Source organism: Ostrinia furnacalis, unplaced genomic scaffold (assembly GCF_004193835.3).
Source record: "Ostrinia furnacalis isolate ACB-3 unplaced genomic scaffold, ASM419383v2 OfSCF5861, whole genome shotgun sequence".
Lineage (NCBI taxonomy): Eukaryota > Metazoa > Arthropoda > Insecta > Lepidoptera > Crambidae > Ostrinia > Ostrinia furnacalis.
The window spans coordinates 728,818-749,257 of record NW_021136100.1 but is presented as its reverse complement, the minus strand read 5'-3'; the positions used below and the strand labels follow the sequence as shown (position 1 = coordinate 749,257).

The 20,440-nt window shown below is 37.4% G+C and overlaps 2 protein-coding genes across 2 annotated transcripts; one reads left to right on the top strand and one right to left on the bottom strand.

Annotated features, from left to right (window-relative positions):
- Positions 1–304: 304 nt before the first annotated feature.
- scny (ubiquitin specific peptidase 36) lies at positions 305–8,737 on the bottom strand. Its single transcript, XM_028316764.1, has 11 exons — positions 8,254–8,737; positions 7,853–8,080; positions 7,571–7,724; positions 7,215–7,389; positions 6,941–7,054; positions 6,681–6,845; positions 5,686–6,599; positions 5,158–5,413; positions 4,657–4,797; positions 4,171–4,283; positions 305–3,989 (listed from the first exon to the last, which is right to left on the bottom strand). The coding sequence occupies exons 1-11, from the start codon at positions 8,522–8,524 to the stop codon at positions 3,953–3,955; spliced, it is 2,568 nt and encodes an 855-aa protein (XP_028172565.1). The 5' UTR covers positions 8,525–8,737; the 3' UTR covers positions 305–3,952.
- A 210-nt stretch (positions 8,738–8,947) lies between these two features.
- Positions 8,948–10,749, top strand: Uev1A (Ubiquitin-conjugating enzyme variant 1A). Its single transcript, XM_028316765.1, has 4 exons — positions 8,948–9,192; positions 9,291–9,433; positions 9,507–9,632; positions 9,705–10,749. The coding sequence occupies exons 1-4, from the start codon at positions 9,168–9,170 to the stop codon at positions 9,843–9,845; spliced, it is 435 nt and encodes a 144-aa protein (XP_028172566.1). The 5' UTR covers positions 8,948–9,167; the 3' UTR covers positions 9,846–10,749.
- The last annotated feature ends 9,691 nt before the right edge of the window (positions 10,750–20,440 follow it).

Below are 20,440 nucleotides of genomic sequence, written 5' to 3'. Positions count from 1 at the left end.
TATCAATATAATCTTGAGTCATTGACGCTAATACATCCCAATAATAGAAGCACTGAGGGGTTAATGAATTTCACATGTATTTTAAATCTTGAAGATCGTGACTTCGTGTTATTTTTAATAACATCACATAAAAAATAATATGGTACAGAAACCAAGGTTAAACCCGATTAGAGATTGGCGGGCAAATACTGCCGTCATAATATTGGCCAACCCAGTTTTTGTCCACCACTGTCTGCTATGTCAAATAATAAGACTTGAAGTGATGTAACAAGGTGTTTACTATTGTTGAAATTAAAACACAAGCTTTCAAGTGTAGCAACTTTTTTCATATTTTAGTCATTGGAGTGGATATTACAAAAATGCCTACCCACTCTAGCTTAGGTACCTAAATATTAATATTTTACATTCTCCTACGAAACGAATTATAACCAAAGGCTAACTATTATCCTAAGCTTATTTCATAATACATTCTTAAGACACTATTGACTGAGGTTTGAGTTTTATTATTGCTGGAAGAAAACCTTTAACAACTTACAAGGTCCTATTTTATTTCTAAGTAATGGCCTTCTACAACGTGCGTATGCCATAATTCTGAAATAGAATAACTTTTTCTCCAGACATCATTATCTTCATAAAATCTATATTAACTAGGGCAAATCCAGTTTTTACTAGTTTGTATGCAAAGGCTGTTCCATAAAAAAAGGTATTTAAATTAGAGCAGTAGAATTTCCCGTAACTTGACTAATAATATAGGACCTTATATTTGTGTAATATAAATCTATAACACAACGTTAAGTCAATCTAAATGTTGTTTGTTAGAACCTTTATACATAACTTTCGACATCGTCAACCATTTAACACCTTAACACCAATATCTCGCTTGAAAATTGAATAATCTATGGGTGAAGACAACAATACCAAATTCAATCAAAACATATGTATGTATACCTTACTTGTTTAGTCAGCCAGTACACTACAATATTGGCTAAATGTGTTAACATCAAAATATAAAAATAAACTAAATATCATAAAAGGATCACAATACCACTTATTCAAAAAAACACGAATACAATGTGACAAATTATGTCCTGTTATTGTGATAATTAAGTTTTGATTTTATACGGAGGCTAGGACTTCGTCAGGGCGTACGCTAATACTCGTACACTTACGTGTTTGGTACTGAAAAAATTGTTTTGTAATAAATCTTATTAACAAAGTGCTTGAGAACGTGCAACATTCCTAGTATTAGAGTGCGCCCTTACATCCTACGTAATCAAATGTATTGTGGTCTCCACCCTCTGTGTCAAAACGGAAATTTTGTCACATATCAACTATACAGTGACCAACGATCATAAGTAGCACCGTTCGGTCGGTTCCTCAGGTTTGACTTACTTTTAAAGCGAACTTAGTATGGTGCGAAGGCATCAAAAGGGCGACGATGGCATTTGAGAAACATTTTTAATGCCAAAAAACCTTAGGGTCTGTTTTCTGTAAAGCAACATTGTAGGGGAATTGTTGGAAGCACTCTGTCTATAAAAAATTCACAGATAACATATTTTATTAATTTACCAGTGTTAATTTTTTGTACTGTTAAATTTTAAGAATGCGTCTCATAAACAACAACAGATTTGATTCGTCTCAAATAGACCTCTTAACAATATTATTATTCTGTAAAATATTAATATTCTGTAAAAATGTTACAAAGAATAAAGGCATTTACCGATCTGGTTTACGCGGCTGTATAGGCACGCATTTCAATCTATACAAACTGTTTCGTTACTGAACTTGCGTTAAGCATTTTCGCTCGACAAGATTTTCACTGTCGGGAACGACGTAACTCGCATCCGGCACTAAAACTGTGCACGTATAATGACATTTTAGTGCCAACTTATCATTTTTCTCAAGAGTTTGACAAGACGGCCATGATACTTCACCATCGAAGCGTCTGCGCATTCCCAGTTCTGCTGTCAGCCCAGCAGATGTCTTGCGGCCAGTGGACAGAATCAATAGCCAAGAGATAATATTGATTGTATTACCTTTGGCTACCGTCTATACTGGGCCGTATAATTCAGTGTGCAAGAGAACCTAACCTATTTCTGAATTTCCCGCAAATTCGTACATACGAATAGCAAAGCGAAATATTTCTTACTCCCGGTTTCTGAATTAAGATTTTATTATGATCATATTATGATCAGCACGCTCGAGCTAAAATTCAGAAATCCCAGGTTAATCAACTAATATGAATTAAGTATTGATGAAGTATTGAGACGATTCACCGCTAAATACTTTTAATTACGCATAATAAACAAGTCTCTCGTTAACAACGTGTGTAACTTACTGCTAATTATTTCGGTTATAAAATATCTCTATTTTAATTGAATAAGACAAAGTCAATACCGCTATGCTCGTCATCGCAGCACGCGAGTGACGCGTATATCTGTGCAACAAATGTATTCTAATAAATTCAAATACACATTCATTAAACTTAGGTATACTTAACTACCAAACGTATCAGATGATAATGGTGCCCAATTTTTTAGAAACGGTCATGGGTCTGAAGAATGTAATCGAAATAAAATACTTAAATCTATCTCTAAACAAAGGTCGTATAGTACAGTACAAATAAAATAACATTAAAATATAACTGTTCTTTTTAAAATGCTCTTAACTGCGTTGTCGTGTTGGATATATTCCAATGGGGTGGCCTACTCATCTAAAAGAAAACCTCGCATAACGTGAACATCTTGCCATTATAACCATTTACAACAATTAAAAATATAAATCACAATCTTATTTCTGGCAAAGAAAATTCAAAATAAAACAAACAGGTAAATCTGAATTAAAAGAAACAATTGCAAACGAGGAAAATAAGACAAGTACCTTAATTGTACCGAATTGGATAATTTTGAATTTCTATTAATAAATTTAATTTAAATATATTGTGAATAGTATTATAATAGAGAAATGTTATATTACAGTAATTTTATAATGGTATTTTCAGTGTAGACATACTACGAGGTTATTTCACTTCCCGTAACATTGCCGGAAATCGAGCAATGTTTAGTATTTCATTCAACAACCGGTAGTATGTCCTATACCATCCATGCTGAATGAAGTAACAAATAGACAAGAAGTACATGATTATAAAATGGAACCAATAACAATTATTATAGCTGTAGGGACTAACGAGAAGGGATTGACGAAAAGCCTACATCTAGATAGAGCTTTAATTTTATGTTTTCAAAAGTTTGACTATTATTTTTTGAATATTTTACTACACTAAAATTAATAATGAATCAATGCCAGATAGTTTGATTAACGTCCCAATATTATACGGAAAGTATCAATAAGTAAGACCTCAGACCGGCATATTCATAATAATGTTCATTACCTTTGATAACCATGTTTCATAAAAGGTAACAAACAAGCCATGTTCAGGAAATAATTAATAATAAAAAAACAACTACACAACTAAGAAGTTAAACTTTGCAGTCAATATTTCTCATTAAAACCGAGACATTATTCAAATGCAAAAAGTCACAGGACAAACCCGATTAGACAATACGACGGCTATTGCCTGCACAATTTACATCAATAAGTAAATCAATAAATCATCAAACTAGGAGTTATCACTGCATTTCAAATGCAAACCGTGAATAAACAAGAATAATATGTATAAACACGTAAATTGTATAGTATCATGTATATATTTTATTTTATTTTTTGCGTTTATGCGGTATGGAAAGGCTGTTTGGCAGTATATTGACGAACGTTTTGTTTTTTTATAACATGCATCAATGGTCTGGCTGCTAGTTATTAATTTGACGCGGCAGCAATTTTTTATATGAATATACATGTTGCAATTATCACTATGCATGACTATTAGAAGATTAGCTAATAATTATGTCCAGAGTATCTATATACACCTTAGAAGGACTATGTTTGACCTGGGTCAATGATGCCTCGGGTAGTGATGCCCATTGCTGTACCTAGAAATAAATAAGTTCATTTTAAAATATTTTAAATGCTATAAAACCTTAAATGTTAACTAGATGTATTATCGTATAAGCAGTGCACATTTGTGTTAATGAAACACAGCATTAGTTAGTTACGAACTCGACCGCGATAAGCCATTTCGATAACACGAAAAAGTAAAGCTACAACACTCACCGGTTGAATCTTTTGTTGTACTTATTGTTGTGATGTTTATTGAAGTGGTGCGGTGGACGGCGCTCATTCCGATACTTGAAGTTTCCTCCCCAATGGGGTTTGTTTTGCTTTTCCTGTTGGAAACAAACGATAATATAAATACGGATGTACTGCATAATAATAATAGATCGCAAAATATGAAGCCTTTACACCTTTTAGGTACCCCTTAGACTAGACTTTTAGTCCGCCGAAAGTTGGGTCGGATTCTTATTTGTATGAGGAATCGGCCGAGACCAAATCGGTGTAATGTGCTCACTTCCATTCATAATGATTCAGCCCGACTCAACTATCGGTCGACTAAGTCTGTAGTCTACCGAGTCTTACGCCTCATGTACAGTATTGTACAGCACAATCTAGTAAGGTTTGAGGTCAAAAAAAACATTTAATGGATTTTAAGCTTTATATCTTCCAGTATAAGGTTAAGCTTTCAGCATTCGAGGTTGTTACCTGGAAGGGGTTGTATCCATTCCTGTTGTTGTTGAAGCGGTTGTAGTGGTGGAACTTCTTGACTTTCTTGCTGCGGCCGCGGTCCATCTCGTCGCTCGCTTCCAGAGCGCGCTTCCGCTCGTCGCGCTTCTCCTCGAACACCTACGGTCAAACACCATGCTCAGACTTTTACTTTAGAATCACCCAAACCGCCTTTTAGTTTGTCCTTGAATTCCTCCAATGCTGACGGTCAATCGCAATGGAAAACAAGCCTAGGGAAACATTTTCTTAACTTGTCCTGAATCGAGGATACTCTTGCTTGACCCTTTAAATTCAAAACTAGAATTATATTACAGCTATTTCCTGCACCAGCGGTGGTGTGATCAATAATGGCTTTCCAGTGCTTGGAGTTGGACATCTATAGGAATCGCATTCAATCACAGACACGTCATGTTATCAGCGCTCTAAAACAAAGAAGGGTTCTTGGTCAAGGAAATTTAGAAAACAATAATCTGAGCTCACCTGTCTGGACATGGCGCTGTGGGTTCCATTCCAGGAGGCAACGGGCGCGCCGTAGCCGCGGTGAGATAGCGTGTTGAGGTGGCGCGCCGCCTCGCCCGGCAGCAAGGACGGCGCGGGCGCGTTGGCGGGAGCGGAGGCGGGCGCGGGCGCGGGCGCGGGAGCGGGCGCGGCGGCGGGCGAGCTGCGGTCGCTGAGCGGAGACATGCTACTGACGCTCGTGTTCGGACTCTGCTCGTTTTCCTCCTTTTCTTTCACCCTGAGAAAATAATAATTTAAAATTGTAACTTCGAAAATCACTGTCTTCATGCATATTAGTAAGCCTGTACTCCATAGTATTGAGTCAATACTTGTGTACAAATGTTTTGATAAAAAACTTGACTTAATGATAACTCTGTTTAAACCGCCCTGCTAATTGATATGACGCAAATCTTGATAATTACGAGAAAGAAATTCCAAATATTTGCCAACCTACCAATTAATTTAATTGAACGTTAATTTGAATGTTCTAATTAGAAATCAAAGACTAACTTTTTGTTGGTGACGCCGTTGAGGCTGGGGCTGAGCAGCGGGCCGCTCTTCTCGCTGGAGACGGTCCAGGCGTGGTGCATGCCCTTGGTGGTGACGACGAGCCCGGGCGGCGAGCGGCAGCGGCTGGGCTTGGGGCGGCGCGGGCGCGCCTCGTCGCCGCTGGACTCCGAGTCGTAGGGCACGAGGCGCGCGCGCGAGCCGCTCGACGAGTCGCTGCGGTTCATCTGCTCCTCCAGTTTCTCCAGCGGCGACTTCGGCGGCCGCACCAGCTTGCTCGTCGACGCCTTCTCCGGAGTCTTCGCGACGCCGTTGCTCGACCTGGCTTCCGTCTCTTTCGCTTTCGATTTCTCCTCCCCGTTCTGCCTCTTGATTACGAAACTTATTTTCTTGTCCTCGTCGAGTTTAAAATTGCTCTTCTCGATTCCGTTCAATATTTTAGGAGCTTGAACCACTTTCTCCACCTCCCCGTTCTGTTTGACCACCCAGGGTTCGCTGTTGGAGTTGCTGGACTCCGATGACTTGCTCAGTGTGCTGTTCAAGATTATCGGTTTATTTTCAGATTGATTAGCCTCGGTGGATGTGCTGTTGAGGACTATTGGTTTTCTTTCATCGTTTCTATAAAATGTTAGTTTGAGAGGGCTCTTTTCCCTGCTTATAATACTATCTGGTAATTGAGGGCCGTACACGGCACTGGAAGTGGATGCGGTGGGGACGGAGGTGTCTTCAGTGCTGTTGTCTTTTTCAAAAAACATTATGTAAGCGTTTGTTCCGAGAACAGCTGACAAAGGCAGTGGTCTCACACAGCTGTCGTCAAACTGATAATAATTACTATTTGGTGCCTGGCCAATTGCTGTATAATGTCCACAATTTTGCGACGGACCAAGATGAGTCACTAAACTCACCAACTTGTATGACTGAAACAATACAAATACATTTATACATACTTCCAATTAATTTCTTCTTTAAAAATGAACATTTGAAATCACAAAGCTTACCAGCTGTTGATTGTTGTTTTTGTTGTAGATATATTTATTTAGTGTTATCTTTTTTCTAAATTGAACATGTTTTGAAAGCTTGCCTCCTGTCAGCGAAAACCTTTTCAATGCAATGCATAACACCATAGGGGCCCGTTCAATGAAAAACTGTTTTGTGGCAGACACCTAAAAAGCAAAAAATAATAAGTACGTACCTATCTAGAGAAAAAGAGAATTTTGAAAAATGAATCATTATAGGCATTTTAGGGCAAGAAACTTACCTTCTTATTACATGCTTCACATTTGTATCCCAAATCTTCTAATCTCTCCCTTGAGAAAAAGGAGTCAAGTGCTTCATCTAATGTTGAATGTTTTCTAATATCCAGAAGCAAATCCTGCAAATAAAAATAGATGAAAATTAAAGAGAGTATGAAAAAAGGACATAATTGATGAGGATCAAAATTCTTCAAAAATCAAGAATTTTATCCTTTTCAAATAGAGTTTCATATTTCAAAGGATTTGTTTATTTATTAATATAAATATTGTTATACTTGCCTGGAAATGCTGATAAGTGGTTGATAGGTGATGGCAAGCCAAGCACCGAACTGTAGACCTCAGATAGCCACCTAATATTTGGTTCATAGGTGTTGTTTCCTTGCTATATTGATCCAACTTGTCTGAATTCACAAAACGTGACAGGTAACATTTTTCCATTGCTTCTACCAGGTATCTAAATAAAATAAAACCTTTGTTGACACAAATGTAAGCATAATAAATAAATACAATAAAAGTTGGCACAAACTTCAAAAGTAGGTAGCTAGGTTTTATATCAAAATATTTGTGACAAAGTGCAACTCTGCCATAGAAATAAGGCTTTGTTACAGGTATAATAACACATAAATGGTTTCTACCTCAAAAATTCATGGGCATCCTCTTGGCGACCTGGTGTTAAATGTCTGCAAATAAGACGTAACTTGGAATAAACTTGCCAGGGTTTAATAGGTGCTCCTCCACTTTTTTGAGTTGCCATCAATGTAGCACGCATCCCACATATTACACATGCTTCTGTAATAATAAAGAAACAGAAAATTGATTACTATCATAACATCACAAGCTTCGTAAAAAAAGATGTAGGTAGCTGTTTATCATATCTGCTACCAATGAATGATCTTAAAAAACAATTGAAAATGTACCTTGTTGGTTACATTTTTCAGCATGCCCTGATTCTGAGACCAACCAATTAGCTAAAGCAGGCACATGGAAGAGTGCCTGCAGTGTGGAGTTGAGGTAGCATGTGTTTCCCACATTCTGCATGCCAGCTCCTGCAGCCCATGCACTTTGCCATCCCAACTGCACTTTTTCAACAGGAAAAAGAACCCTTTTGGGTTTAGGTAGTCCTTCTTCACCATGTTTATTACCATCTGAAAAACATTTTGTTTACATAAATGTCAAAACACGCAAAGGTTACTTCGAATTTATGCAGTTTATAAATATTGACAGTTTACAGTTAATATAACCTCTAAATTATATTTAACATGCATGCTGAATTTATTTATCAGTGTTCTTTCTAAACTATTTTAGGCGATATTTTTACCTGTTGTCTGATTACTAGAAGATCCTTCTTTTTTAAGAATTTTACTTTCTAGCACTGTTTTTTTAGGTCGAATCACCACGTACTTAGACTTCAACCCGTCAAGAACATTACTCTGAAAGTCCCCTGATTCTTCAAAGTCTATTTTCGTCAGGAGAACACTTTTAGCAGAAGAATATATTCTGCTGTCCAACAAAGAAGAACTTTGCGATTCATCTGCTGTAAGAGATAAACGCAATGCGCTTGATACTGGATCGCAAATGGAAGCGGGCATTTTACCTCCAAAACTGCACTATCACTTTATCAAATCACAGCACTGATCATAATTCTGCCGAATTTTCTTATCTGTTATTTAAAGAAACAATCACCAAAATAAAGATAACCATGTGTATTTCAAAATAGCAAAAAGCCTTGGAAAAGGAAATTTTCACAGCCACAAGTCCACGGCGCTCGACATTACCCACAGACAATAACTTTTTTTTTATTTACGTAAATTAATGACATTCACTCATAGACATCATCCCCATTTTATGAGGAACATGAAAATTCAAAACTTTGGTTGATAAATTATCTAAAATACCTTAAATTAATATATTTTTCATGCGTTATTATCCCTGAAAGAATAATAATTCTAGCTATTCATTTAATTTTGATTTTTGAAAAACCTTTGTTGAGGGCTTGGCATTGTCATAGAGAAAAGAGTGATGACATTTGTCAAAGTCAGCAAAAAAAATTGCTAACCTACTCTTTGATTGAAAAAATCAGAATTATTTGAGTAATAAATTCCTCATCCTAAAATAAACGTAGATTCGCAAGTGTTGAAGCAACAAAAATCATTTTTATAGTAAATGCCGGCATATTAAAACTACTGGCAAAAGTAATTGTGTAAGTAGTGTGCGCCGGTGAAATTCGTGATCATGGCGAATCCGTCATCAGGCGTTGGTAAGATTTTTTAGATGTTTTATTTTGTATTTGTTTCGCAGTTATCATCTTGATTTTTCATGGCAATACTTATTTCAAATATACTTTATTTTCTACAGTTGTACCCCGCAACTTTCGCCTCCTTGAAGAGCTTGAACAAGGGCAGAAGGGAGTGGGTGATGGCACCATTTCTTGGGGACTGGAAAGCGACGATGACATGACTCTAACTCACTGGACTGGCATGATAATCGGACCCCCTAGGGTAATTATTTCAGCAGCTTTTTTTCAATGCAACATACTTTAACTTCTGTATGTAACACTTATTTTGTTTTCAGACTCCTTATGAAAATAGAATGTACTCACTTAAAATTGAATGTGGCACTCGGTACCCTGATGAACCACCAACTGCTAGATTTATTTCTAGAATCAACATGAACTGCGTGAACAGCCAGACAGGACTTGTAAGTAATGCATATAAGTAAAGTCTGATCTCTATTGTCTCTATAAACTAACATTTGTTATGTTGATTACAGGTTGACAATAGACAAGTCCCGATCCTTGCTAGATGGCAACGCGACTACACTATCAAGACAGTTCTTCAAGAGCTTAGACGTCTCATGACACTGAAGGAAAACATGAAGCTGTCTCAGCCTCCAGAGGGAAGCACTTTTTAGTTCTCTTCTTGCTAAAACACGTCTTAATGGACCCAATCTACTTTGATGAACTATTTGCTAGATTTGATCCCTATTTTGATAGTTTTTATGAATAATTTCTTCTATAAATGTGATTTATGAGCTTATTATCTTGCTGTGCTGTTTTGTATCTTCAAAATCAAATAGATTTATTATAACAATGCATTTATTTTCCTTTATATTAAAGTATTCTATAAGCATTTTCTTCTGACTGCAACTGTCACTGTAGATTGGGTAAATAATTATGTATTTTGTAAGAATCATCTCAACAGCTGTAATTTACCCACTTAGAGGGTAACACCCATTTATTTATCATATTACCTAAATTATTGTGGCCTTTTAAGAAGTTAAACTTGCTTTTGGTATGATTAAGGCTAGTTTTACTGACATCTTGATTTTAGGTAAGTGATTGTTATACCTATATCTATGTATAAACCATCTATCCATTTCAAACTTTTGATATGGTTGCTTATAAATATGGGTATAATTATTTATAATCTATTCTCATTTATTATATGAAAATTAAAGGTCTTATTTTCTTAAATTGGTTAATTATGGTACTGAAATGATAAAGGAAATTAGCTTAACTTTCTTAATAGTTTAACATGATCAAGTGTAAAATATTTTAGGAAACTTTTATTTCTTAGGCACATAAGATAAAGTACTACTGGTTCAATGAAGCTTTGCTACCGTTTCCTTATTCATAAATACTGTGACAACTTCATAATAAAACTTATATTAACAGTTTTACTATGAAATCTGTTTATCAAAACACTGTACCACTACAATTATCTCCCATTAACTATTATGCGTGAATTTATTGTTACAAACCAAATGCTAAGTCAAATTGTTTCATAGCATTAATATTTTTACCAATGTATAACTAGCAAAGGTAAATAAATCAAATAATACTGTCATAAATGGTCTTTAATGTTGATTTTGAATATTAAGGTAGGTTATCTTTTGGATTTCACTTACCTACGCTTCAGAAGTGTACTCTTCAATTTCCTATTTATCCAGAAAATCACTCAATACCCATAATATGAGTGATTAAGTGTGACTTCAGTACGTAAATGGACTTGTTTATAAGCCCCGATTAGTGAAGCCATACCAAAATACCAGTAAGGAATAACCATTAACGTCATTTTTATTTATTTTAATAGTATTAAAAGGCTAGTTAGTGATATTATGTTGAAATTCTTTCACTAGCATAGAAAACCAAAGCTTTTTTCACACCATTGCCATTGACTGCCCTTACGTAATAGGGAAATGCATAATAAAAACCCAGCTAAGTGCGAGTCAAACTCGCGCTACGAAAGTTCCGTACAAACTTGTAGGTATATGGTATAGACTATTAGATAGTTTGTTCCTGGAATTAAGGTTTATTTAGGATACAATGGAAAAGATTTCCTTTAGTGTTTCGAAATACAAGTTTATTTTTTGCGTCTTATACAGCCCTGTATTTTATGTTTTTTGTTACTTAGAAGTTTGATTTTTTGGGACTGTAAATCATCTGAATAGAGTTGCAGTTTTAATATCAATTCGATACCTCGTAAGCATCAACCCAATCATCATAACAATAAATTCTAACTAATGATCCAGGGATTTTGACGCTTACCGTATCTCCACGCGTCAAAGGAATGATCCTTTATGGTACCTATCCGTTTTTCCTTTTAAGGTACGGAACCCTAAACAGTTTTAAACTTCTTTCAGTTAATCATGAAGCAAAGCAGTCTCTTCTAGTTACTAGACGAGTTGTTGCGTTTGGTCGTGGTTTGGTCGTTCATAATTTTTAACAATACCTACCGGAACTAGACATCCACCTAATATCCCTTCAATTTCAGAAAAGATAATATTTGCATCAGTGTAAAATCTAATTTGAAAATTTCTGCTTTTGATCATGATAAGAAAATATATGTGCTATAATAATAAAATATAGCCGGGTCCTAAACAAATTAATTTTATGAATTTAAAACAAATGCATATTTTTTTACATTTATTTGAGACAAACATTTTAAGAGAACATTCAAACTAAAAAAATATTTTATAGGTACTATATATTTTTATTTGTTTATAAAACAGATTCTTTGATACAACATTAATGTTTTTATAAATTATATGCAATACTGGAAAACAATAATTTCTAAATTCCGTTTTTATTGGCAAGACAATAGTCCTTTGATTCGAAGTCTCAAATCAAATACACAATGCCTATTAATAACTTGTAATGATACATACATTATACAAGATCTAATTATTTGCTACAGGTTTGGACATTTTGCAAAAGCTTAATTTATGCCAAATACAGATGGCCACCAGGTACACAGTTATTAGAATATCAGTTTAAAATGCTATAAAGCTATACTATTAACAGATGTACTCCAATCATACAAATTTAATATAAATGTACAAATTACAAAGCTCTCATTGAATATCCAATATATTGCACAGACAGACTTATGGAATATTTTTTTATAAATTGGCTGGTTACTGGTTAGTATTATGTATTTATAAAAACTTAATGGTTCTAACAAAATTGAATTAAATGAGTATTTATCATTATCACAGTTTTCTGCTGGAATCATAAAAGTGACTTGGATTGCTAATAATTTATTTTATGCCACATTAACAAATCTATTTTAGGCAAGATTACTCATTCATCCCGATTACCAGCAGAACAAGGTGAAATAATTATTACTGTAATAACAAAATTGAGATATTTAAGTTTTTGTTCTATTGATAAACTTTGTTCGATTTAACATCAAGTAACCTCCCGCCGTCTTATTGACTGTGACAACCTTCAGGCCTAGCAGTTAAACTGTTGATAACATTATTGTGGCGTTCATAACTATCTATTGTTTTAGAATCCGAACTATAATGGCTTCATGTATATTCCTAGATATTTTTAGAACGCGCCTCCCTAATCCGAGGTTTATTGCACCGTATTTAAGTAGCTTCGTAGGATAATAGTTTCCTCTCCTATCCTGAAGTATGCCAAAGCCGACACGATTAAGGAAAATAGGTGGAGAATGGACATTAAATTTAAATGAAGGGTACACGATTAGCCACATGAAAAACAATAACTTTAGACAGTACAATCACGTCGTGCGCTGCATGGGGAGAAATACCACCATTTAAAAAAATGGAAAGGCTGGTTTCCGAAAAGAACTTCAATGTCTTGCAGGCAGGTGACGACTTTCGATCATACAACACGCCAGTCACAGCACGACTTGTCACGGGTTCCTACTCCAAGCAGGGAATGACCTATCTATCAGCTATCAGAGCCACAAGTCAATCGTCCATATTTAATTTAAAAAATGGAAACGAGAATAACAAATTCAAATTACTACCATGTAAGAAAGAAGATATAAAGATACATTACTTAAGTAAAAACAATTTCATACACGAGTCTCAAAAACGACAAGCACCGGAACAGTTCACTCAAAAAGAGCAATCACACGAGTGTACGGAACTTAAAATTACATTTACGTTGGCACCGAAAAGCACAAAGATGTGGTTAGAAAATGCATATAAACATAATTTGTTAATCTTTGGTTTTGTTATTTTTACTTATTATTGCAGAAAACACCACAAAGTGCAACAATTTTTTGTATGAGTGCAATTACTTTAGTTATTTTTATGTTTCAACAGTCTAACGATCCACACAATACACAGATTTGTGTATTCAACTGATACATACTGCATAAATAAGAACTAAAAATCAACTTATTTTATTATGTAATATTTGAGATAGAATATTAATTATTTACAACAATTTAAATATGTACATAGATTTTTAATACACAACATTTAACTTAACATTCCCGTTCATAATAAGTAGTGCATGAAATACAGTTATCAAACAAAATTATTCACATCGAACAATGGAATACCTAAAATAACTAACTAATATAAGTAATGCATAGTCCATATAAATAAATTGATAGATTAGAAAGTGAATGGAAAATATCTCCAGCTCAAACAAATTACATAAATATTCATTCAAATAATCATAAGTTGTACAGCAGTACTTTAAAAGGGTCATTAGAGTTTAATTTTAAACAGTTTGAAAAATTCAGTCACTAAAGCAAAGAAAGCTTTTCACAGTTTTGAAATTTTAATCATAATAATATAACAAATAAACAACTTTCGTAAAATTTAATAGCATGAATAGTTACTACTATCTTGGAAATTACTTATTTAATGTATGTATATTTAATTACGTATCACACTGCTTGATCTAAATAGCTGCACAAATCCCAATTTATAATTTGTATTTTAAATATATTTTTATCAACTTAAAAGGTTTAATTAAAAATCATTACTAGTTTTTATCCCGGTTTTTAAAAGGGGACGCGCACGAGTTAAGTATATTCATACATATTTATCGATATTTACGCGGACAAAAGCTTGCTATTCACATTTTATTTCAGCTAGATTATTACGATATCGATAAATAAAAATAACCATTAAGTCAAGTTTCAAAAATCTTGTCTTATTTCAATCTACGTATTCAAATCTCATAGTCCAGGGGATTTGCTTCTCTTTAGATCTAGTATTGCGTCAATCATTATTTAACAATGTAAATTACAATCTGGGTCTGGTATTCTATACATTGGAATACAACAACAAGATATCTAATACAGTTGACACATGACTAATTAATTTAGTTAAGGTTAAGTATAAAGGACCACCCATCACTAAAACACATCGCATAGTTCGAAAATGTTGTTGAAACATTCCACAATGATATATTAGGTTCATGTAACTGATGCAATGTAATTACATGACTTAGGAGTTGGAATCAGTCACCGGGTTTCACCCCATAGTTGTAAAAATATGGTAATCTGAATACCATACAGCATGTAACCAAGCTCATAAAATATGCCTTTAATAAAACCGCACATATAAGGGCTATATTTCACCGGGACACCATGGCGGCGCAACCAGTCGCAGCTACCAACAAAATGCATACAGCTTTGCGCAACCAAACGGACACCAGGTGAGTAACTCTCTATAGAGCTGTATACATTTTGTTGGTAGCCGGCGACTGGTTACGCCGCCATGGTTTCCCGGTGAAATATAGCCCTAACGGATCGTCCACGAATCACGTGATGCTTGGGAGGGGGGAAAAGAATATTTAAATATCACAAGGATAGGCAGTATATCGAGTATACGACTTCAATGCTGAAAATCAGTGCCACTTGCCAGTGACACTGATTTTTGTGCTTTACACGTGATTTTGGGTAGAGGACAACGTTGAGAGGGAGGGGGAGGTTAAAACATTACGTGATTAATAGATGACTTGTAAGCTTGCTCGTTACTTCATTATAATCGGAGATGAAATATGAAGAAAATTGAAAATAAATCTGGATCCAAGTTTACCTTAACTTCCCTTTAGATTCTCCTGTGCTTTGGGTACAAGCTGTATAACAACAGAACAAATTGTGTACGATCAATAGAGATCTGTATATTAGTGAATTTAAAATCATGAACTCGAAATTTAGAGAAACCCTGTTTAACGATCACTTAAAATGCTGCATCTGCATGGATATTAAAAATATTTGAGTAATGGCCCCATACACAATATTTCGCTTCAGATTGGAATATATTGGCTGCACGTTAACACCGCCACGCTCTATTCGCCTTCAAATGTATGAATATACCCCCAACTTAGAACAAATACACTCGGAATTTAAACTAGGTCGAAAGTTCAATTTCATCCGCGAATCTAGTTTCAAGTGTTATTCCCATATAATCTGGCCTAGATCTTGCATATAATCTTATCAAATATGAACGAATAGGATGTGGCAGATCAACTCGTGCTAAGTGCACACATACGTACACTAAATGCTTGGACGGGCTGAGCGCCCGGGCGCGGCGCGTTGTATAATCATTTAAGAATCGCGCGCGGGCGCCACTATGGAGACTCAATTAAGATTTCAAATGTTTGAGTACAATGCGCCGCGTTCGCGCGTGCCCTCTGGCCAAGCACAGAGTTTAACGAAGGGCGTGAGGCGGGGAGTCCGCGGAAAAGTTAATATAATTTGCGTTCAAGCGGATCCATACGCGCTAGATTAACACCAACGTAATGCATAGTAAAAATAAAAATAGCAAAATACCTTTTCGCTACGCTAATAATTCAGCAGTCTAGTAGAATTTGAATAAGGCGGAGAAATATTTTAACCGATGAGTAAGTGGCTGAAGAAATAGCCTTAAGTTTGATAAGAACTTTTATTGTGGTTTATAAACGCATGCTTTTGTTAAGTTTTTGCTATTTTTATTTCCGAGTACTTTTGGCACGTATAGGTACAGATTATTGCGCCGAGTCAGCAGCTCAGGGCATCATGCACTCGTACGGCCTGCGTAATGCACTCGGTCGGGGACCAGCTTCACGCCCCGCTTCACTCCTCATGTTATGTGAACGGACGGGGCTTCGGAGCCACTTTTCTAACAGCGGGTGGGGCATGAAATTTTTCAACAATTTGACAGCCACCGATGCGCCCCGTAAAGACGACCTAAACTGAAGTGTCCCACCAAACTCCTTGACAGAGGGGCGCCACCATCGTTCAACTATATTACTATACTATAGTCTCCAACATGACAAAAATCGGAACCAGCGATTCGGTATTGACGGTGGCGCCCCGCTGTCAATGTCACGGGTAGGACGGTTCAGTATATTGGGTCTATATCCACTTTTCACACGGCTGTCAAACAGTAGAAAACGTCACGCAACACCCGTCGTCGGTCGAAGTCAGCGGGAAGTGTAAGTGGGCTTTCACATTTAGGCAATGAGGGCTATCGTTTTAGCGCTCACCAGTTTGCGCCACTGTAGAGTAAGGTCCTGTCACTTGCTAGTAGCGAAGACAGTGGCACCATCTGGTGAGTGCTAAAGTGGTAGGAGGACTATCGCATTTGCACTCATCAAGATGGCGCCACTGTAGAGTAAGGTCCTGTCAATCGCCAGGGGTGCCAACTATTAAGTATAAAAACGATAGCCCTCATTTAGCAGCGCGACATACGCGCTGCCGAAAATTTCATACTATGCGACAGCGGATGCCTTCACATTATAAAAAACGCCGCTGCCGCGCTGCTGTCGCGCTTCTAACGCCCTAATGTAAAAGCGCTTTATGTGAACGGGTATACGGTCGACGTCCATATCGTCCACGTTGCGGAGCTCGCGGCGGGTTCACACGTTCGGTCGGCTACCGGCGGGTTCACACGTTCGGTCGGCTACCGGCGGGTTCACACGTTCGGTCGGCTACCGGCGGGTTCACACGTTCGGTCGGCTGCCGGCGCCGCAGAAGCCAGTTCGTGGCGGCGCCTAGCACAGGCCGTGCAGGCGGCGCGCGGAGGGCGCGGGGCGGGCGGCGCCCAGCAGGCGCAGCAGCGGGCGGCCGCACAGCGCGACCAGCCCGCCGCCCGCCCAGCGCGCCGCCGCCGCCTCCTCCACCTCGGCGATGCGGTTGAGCGAGCGCGACTCGCGCAGCCGGCTCTCGTGCCGCGCCGCGCGCCGCCGCCGCCCGCCCGCGCTGCCGCCGCCGCTGCTGCCGCTGCCCGTGCATCTGCACATGATGAACATGATAAAAGATACATCACATTGACACATTGCATCATCATCGTTTCAGCCAGGACGTCCACTGCTGAACATAAGATTCCCCTAATAAATATTCTGAATCTGATTCCTAATGATTTCCACATGCATCGCCCTGTTCCACGACCTGCATCCAGCGCAGATGCATACGTGAGCCTAATGAGGGCTATCGTTTTAGCGCTCACCAGTTGGCGCCACTGTATAGTAAGGTCCTGTCACTTGCTAGTCGCGAAGACAGTGGCGCCAACTTGTGAGCGCTAAAGTGGTAGGAGGACTATCGCATTTGCACTCATCAAGATGACGCTAATGTAGAGTAAGGTCCTGTCAATCGCCATGGGGGCCAACTGTTAAGTATACAAACGATAGCCCTCATTAAAATGCACACGCACGCCACAAGATAATGAGAAATATTTTAAACGCCATTGACCTTCAAGCGTATTGATTTTGATTTATCTTAAAAACAGGACGTAGCGTGGGCAGGCCTCCTACTAGGTGGGCCGACGATCTGGTAAAGGTCGCGGGAAGAGCCTGGATACGGGCAGCGCAGGACCTTTCATTGTGGAAACCTTAGGGGAGGTTTTGGTCCAGCAGTGGACTACATTTGGCTGAAACGAACGAACGAACAAAAAGGTCTTTTAAAAACAAACGAAGGTTTGGCTGGTATTCATACTTTTAAACTCGATGTAACCATAATGTTCCTGAAACGTATCCATAAACAATATAAAGTAGAACATACCCGCCGCCGCCGGTGGTGGAGCCGCGCGCGTCGCCCGCGCCCGCGCCGCCCGCGCCCGCCACCGCCGAGCGCGCCACCACCCGCGCGCCGCCCATGCCGCCCGGCCCGGCGCCCGCGCCGCGCTCTTGGCTGAGAACAGGTATCACACGTGAGAAATAATGATAACCGAACATTGAACCATCTGTAGGTACACATTAATCAGAGTAATAAATTAACTTTATGAATGAACAGAGCGTATTGAGTAGCGTCCTGCGTTCCCACATCATTGCCCAATACAATCAACAATAGAAAACAATAGTTATACTGTTCCTTGTATGTGTCGGCGGCTGATCCCGCCAGTTTTATTTTAGTCGCAAATACACCTTTAAAGAAATCACATGTTTTACTGTTCCAACCTTCTGACGTACGTTTTGTGGACTTAACTTATAAAGTGGACAATAACAATAATATACCTGAACATAACTATATTATACAGGGTGTTTCTTGTAAGGTGTCAAGCCGAAGGCAGGTGATAGGTGAGGACTAGACCTATCGATTTCACCCCCATGTATGTTCTACGATTTTTCGTAGTTTAGAAGTTATCGTTAATTTTGTGATTTTTTCAAATTTCATGACCTAGTGGCTTAATTTTTTTTTTAATCTTTTTTTTGGGTTGACTTTTCTCAGATTTCTTTTTTTTGACAGATTCCCTATTAGTTGCAGATATTTGAAAAAAATAATCACCTTCCTATCTTTGATGCAAGATACAAAATTTTTGCTAGAAACATAAAAAATATGCTTTTAGCAGAACATTATAAAATTTTCAACTGAAATGTATGAGAAAAAAAAAGAATTTCCATAGGTCCAAAATAATTTTAAAAACTGCGCAGTTTTCTAAACTTTCATAATAACACAAAAAAACATGTACTTAATAGGCCATTATTTTCTGTAATCGCTCTACTAAAGTAGTAAGTCGGAGATTCCGTTACATGTTTTTGACTTTCTTAGGACTAACTAATGTTTGCAATCCACTAAGTGTACGTTACGTAGAACACGTTTAGAGACAATAACTGAACAGAACATTTTTTATCCACAACGAGGAAGCTCTTGCCCTTCATCTGACCTGATGGAAAGTTGGAAACTGCTGGATGATCAGCGAGCTTCACCCGGAATCCTAAACCACAGAGGAATTGGCTGTCCTAAATAGGTAACCACATGAAGAGCAAGAGCTTCCACGTTGTGGATAAAAAAAACTTTTCAGTTATTGTCTCTAAATGTGTTCTACATAACGTAAACTTAGGGGATTGCAAATATTACTTAGTCCTAAGAAAGTCAAAAACATGTAACGGAATCTCCGACTTACCACTTTAGTGGAGCGATTACAGAAAATAATGGCCTATTAAGTACATGTTTTTTTGTGTTATTATGAAAGTTTAGAAAACTGCGCAGTTTTTAAAATTATTTTGGACCTATGGAAATGATTTTTTGTTCTTATACATTTCAATTGAAAATTTTAGAATGTTCTGCTAAAAGCATATTTTTTATGTTTCTAGCAAAAATTTTGTATCTTGCATCAAAGATAGGAAGGTGATTATTTTTTTCAAATATCTGCAACTAATAGGGAATCTGTCAAAAAAAAGAAATCTGAGAAAAGTCAACCCAAAAAAAAGATTAAAAAAAAATTAAGCCACTAGGTCATGAAATTTGAAAAAATCACAAAATTAACTATAACTTCTAAACTACGAAAAATCGTAGAACATACATGGGGGTGAAATCGATAGGTCTAGTCCTCACCTATCACCTGCCTTCGGCTTGACACCTTACAAGAAACACCCTGTATAGTAGTATATTACGTAAATTGATATTATAATAACGTACATCGGGTATTATTAACGTACACCATCGGCAACAATGTTAACTATCCATTGCCTGTCATGTCGTCTCGTTCTATCGCAAAGAATCACCATTTGATAAGAGCGAGAGCAAAACCGGAAATGGATAGTTAACAGTGTGGCCGTGTGTACATAGTCTGTTCAAAAAGTAACGGGAATTTTCGTTTTTTTTAAAAATATTTATTTATTCATATAAATTAATATCGTCGCCACAAAGCCCACTGTACAGAGGATGCATGGAAGCATGGAGGTGCTCATGGAGTGCAGAAGCGTAGCAAATCAACGGGCTCAAATTCTCCAATCACCAGTATCGCTACAGGAGGCCTGTAGCAGCCTAGACAGGCTTCTTGCTTTCTAGGGGGATCTGAGGCGGTTG

Coding starts and splice junctions, on each gene's coding strand:
- Uev1A (XM_028316765.1), top strand. CDS start 9,168: ATGGCGAATCCGTCATCAGGCGTTG. Junction 9,193..9,290: donor GAATCCGTCATCAGGCGTTG/GTAAGATTTTTT, acceptor TATTTTCTACAG/TTGTACCCCGCAACTTTCGC. Junction 9,633..9,704: donor TGAACAGCCAGACAGGACTT/GTAAGTAATGCA, acceptor TGTTGATTACAG/GTTGACAATAGACAAGTCCC.
- scny (XM_028316764.1), bottom strand. CDS start 8,524: ATGCCCGCTTCCATTTGCGATCCAGTATCAAGCGCATTGCGTTTATCT. Junction 7,390..7,570: donor GATGCCCATGAATTTTTGAG/GTAGAAACCATT, acceptor TATTTTATTTAG/ATACCTGGTAGAAGCAATGG. Junction 4,798..5,157: donor ACAGCGCCATGTCCAGACAG/GTGAGCTCAGAT, acceptor GTTTGACCGTAG/GTGTTCGAGGAGAAGCGCGA.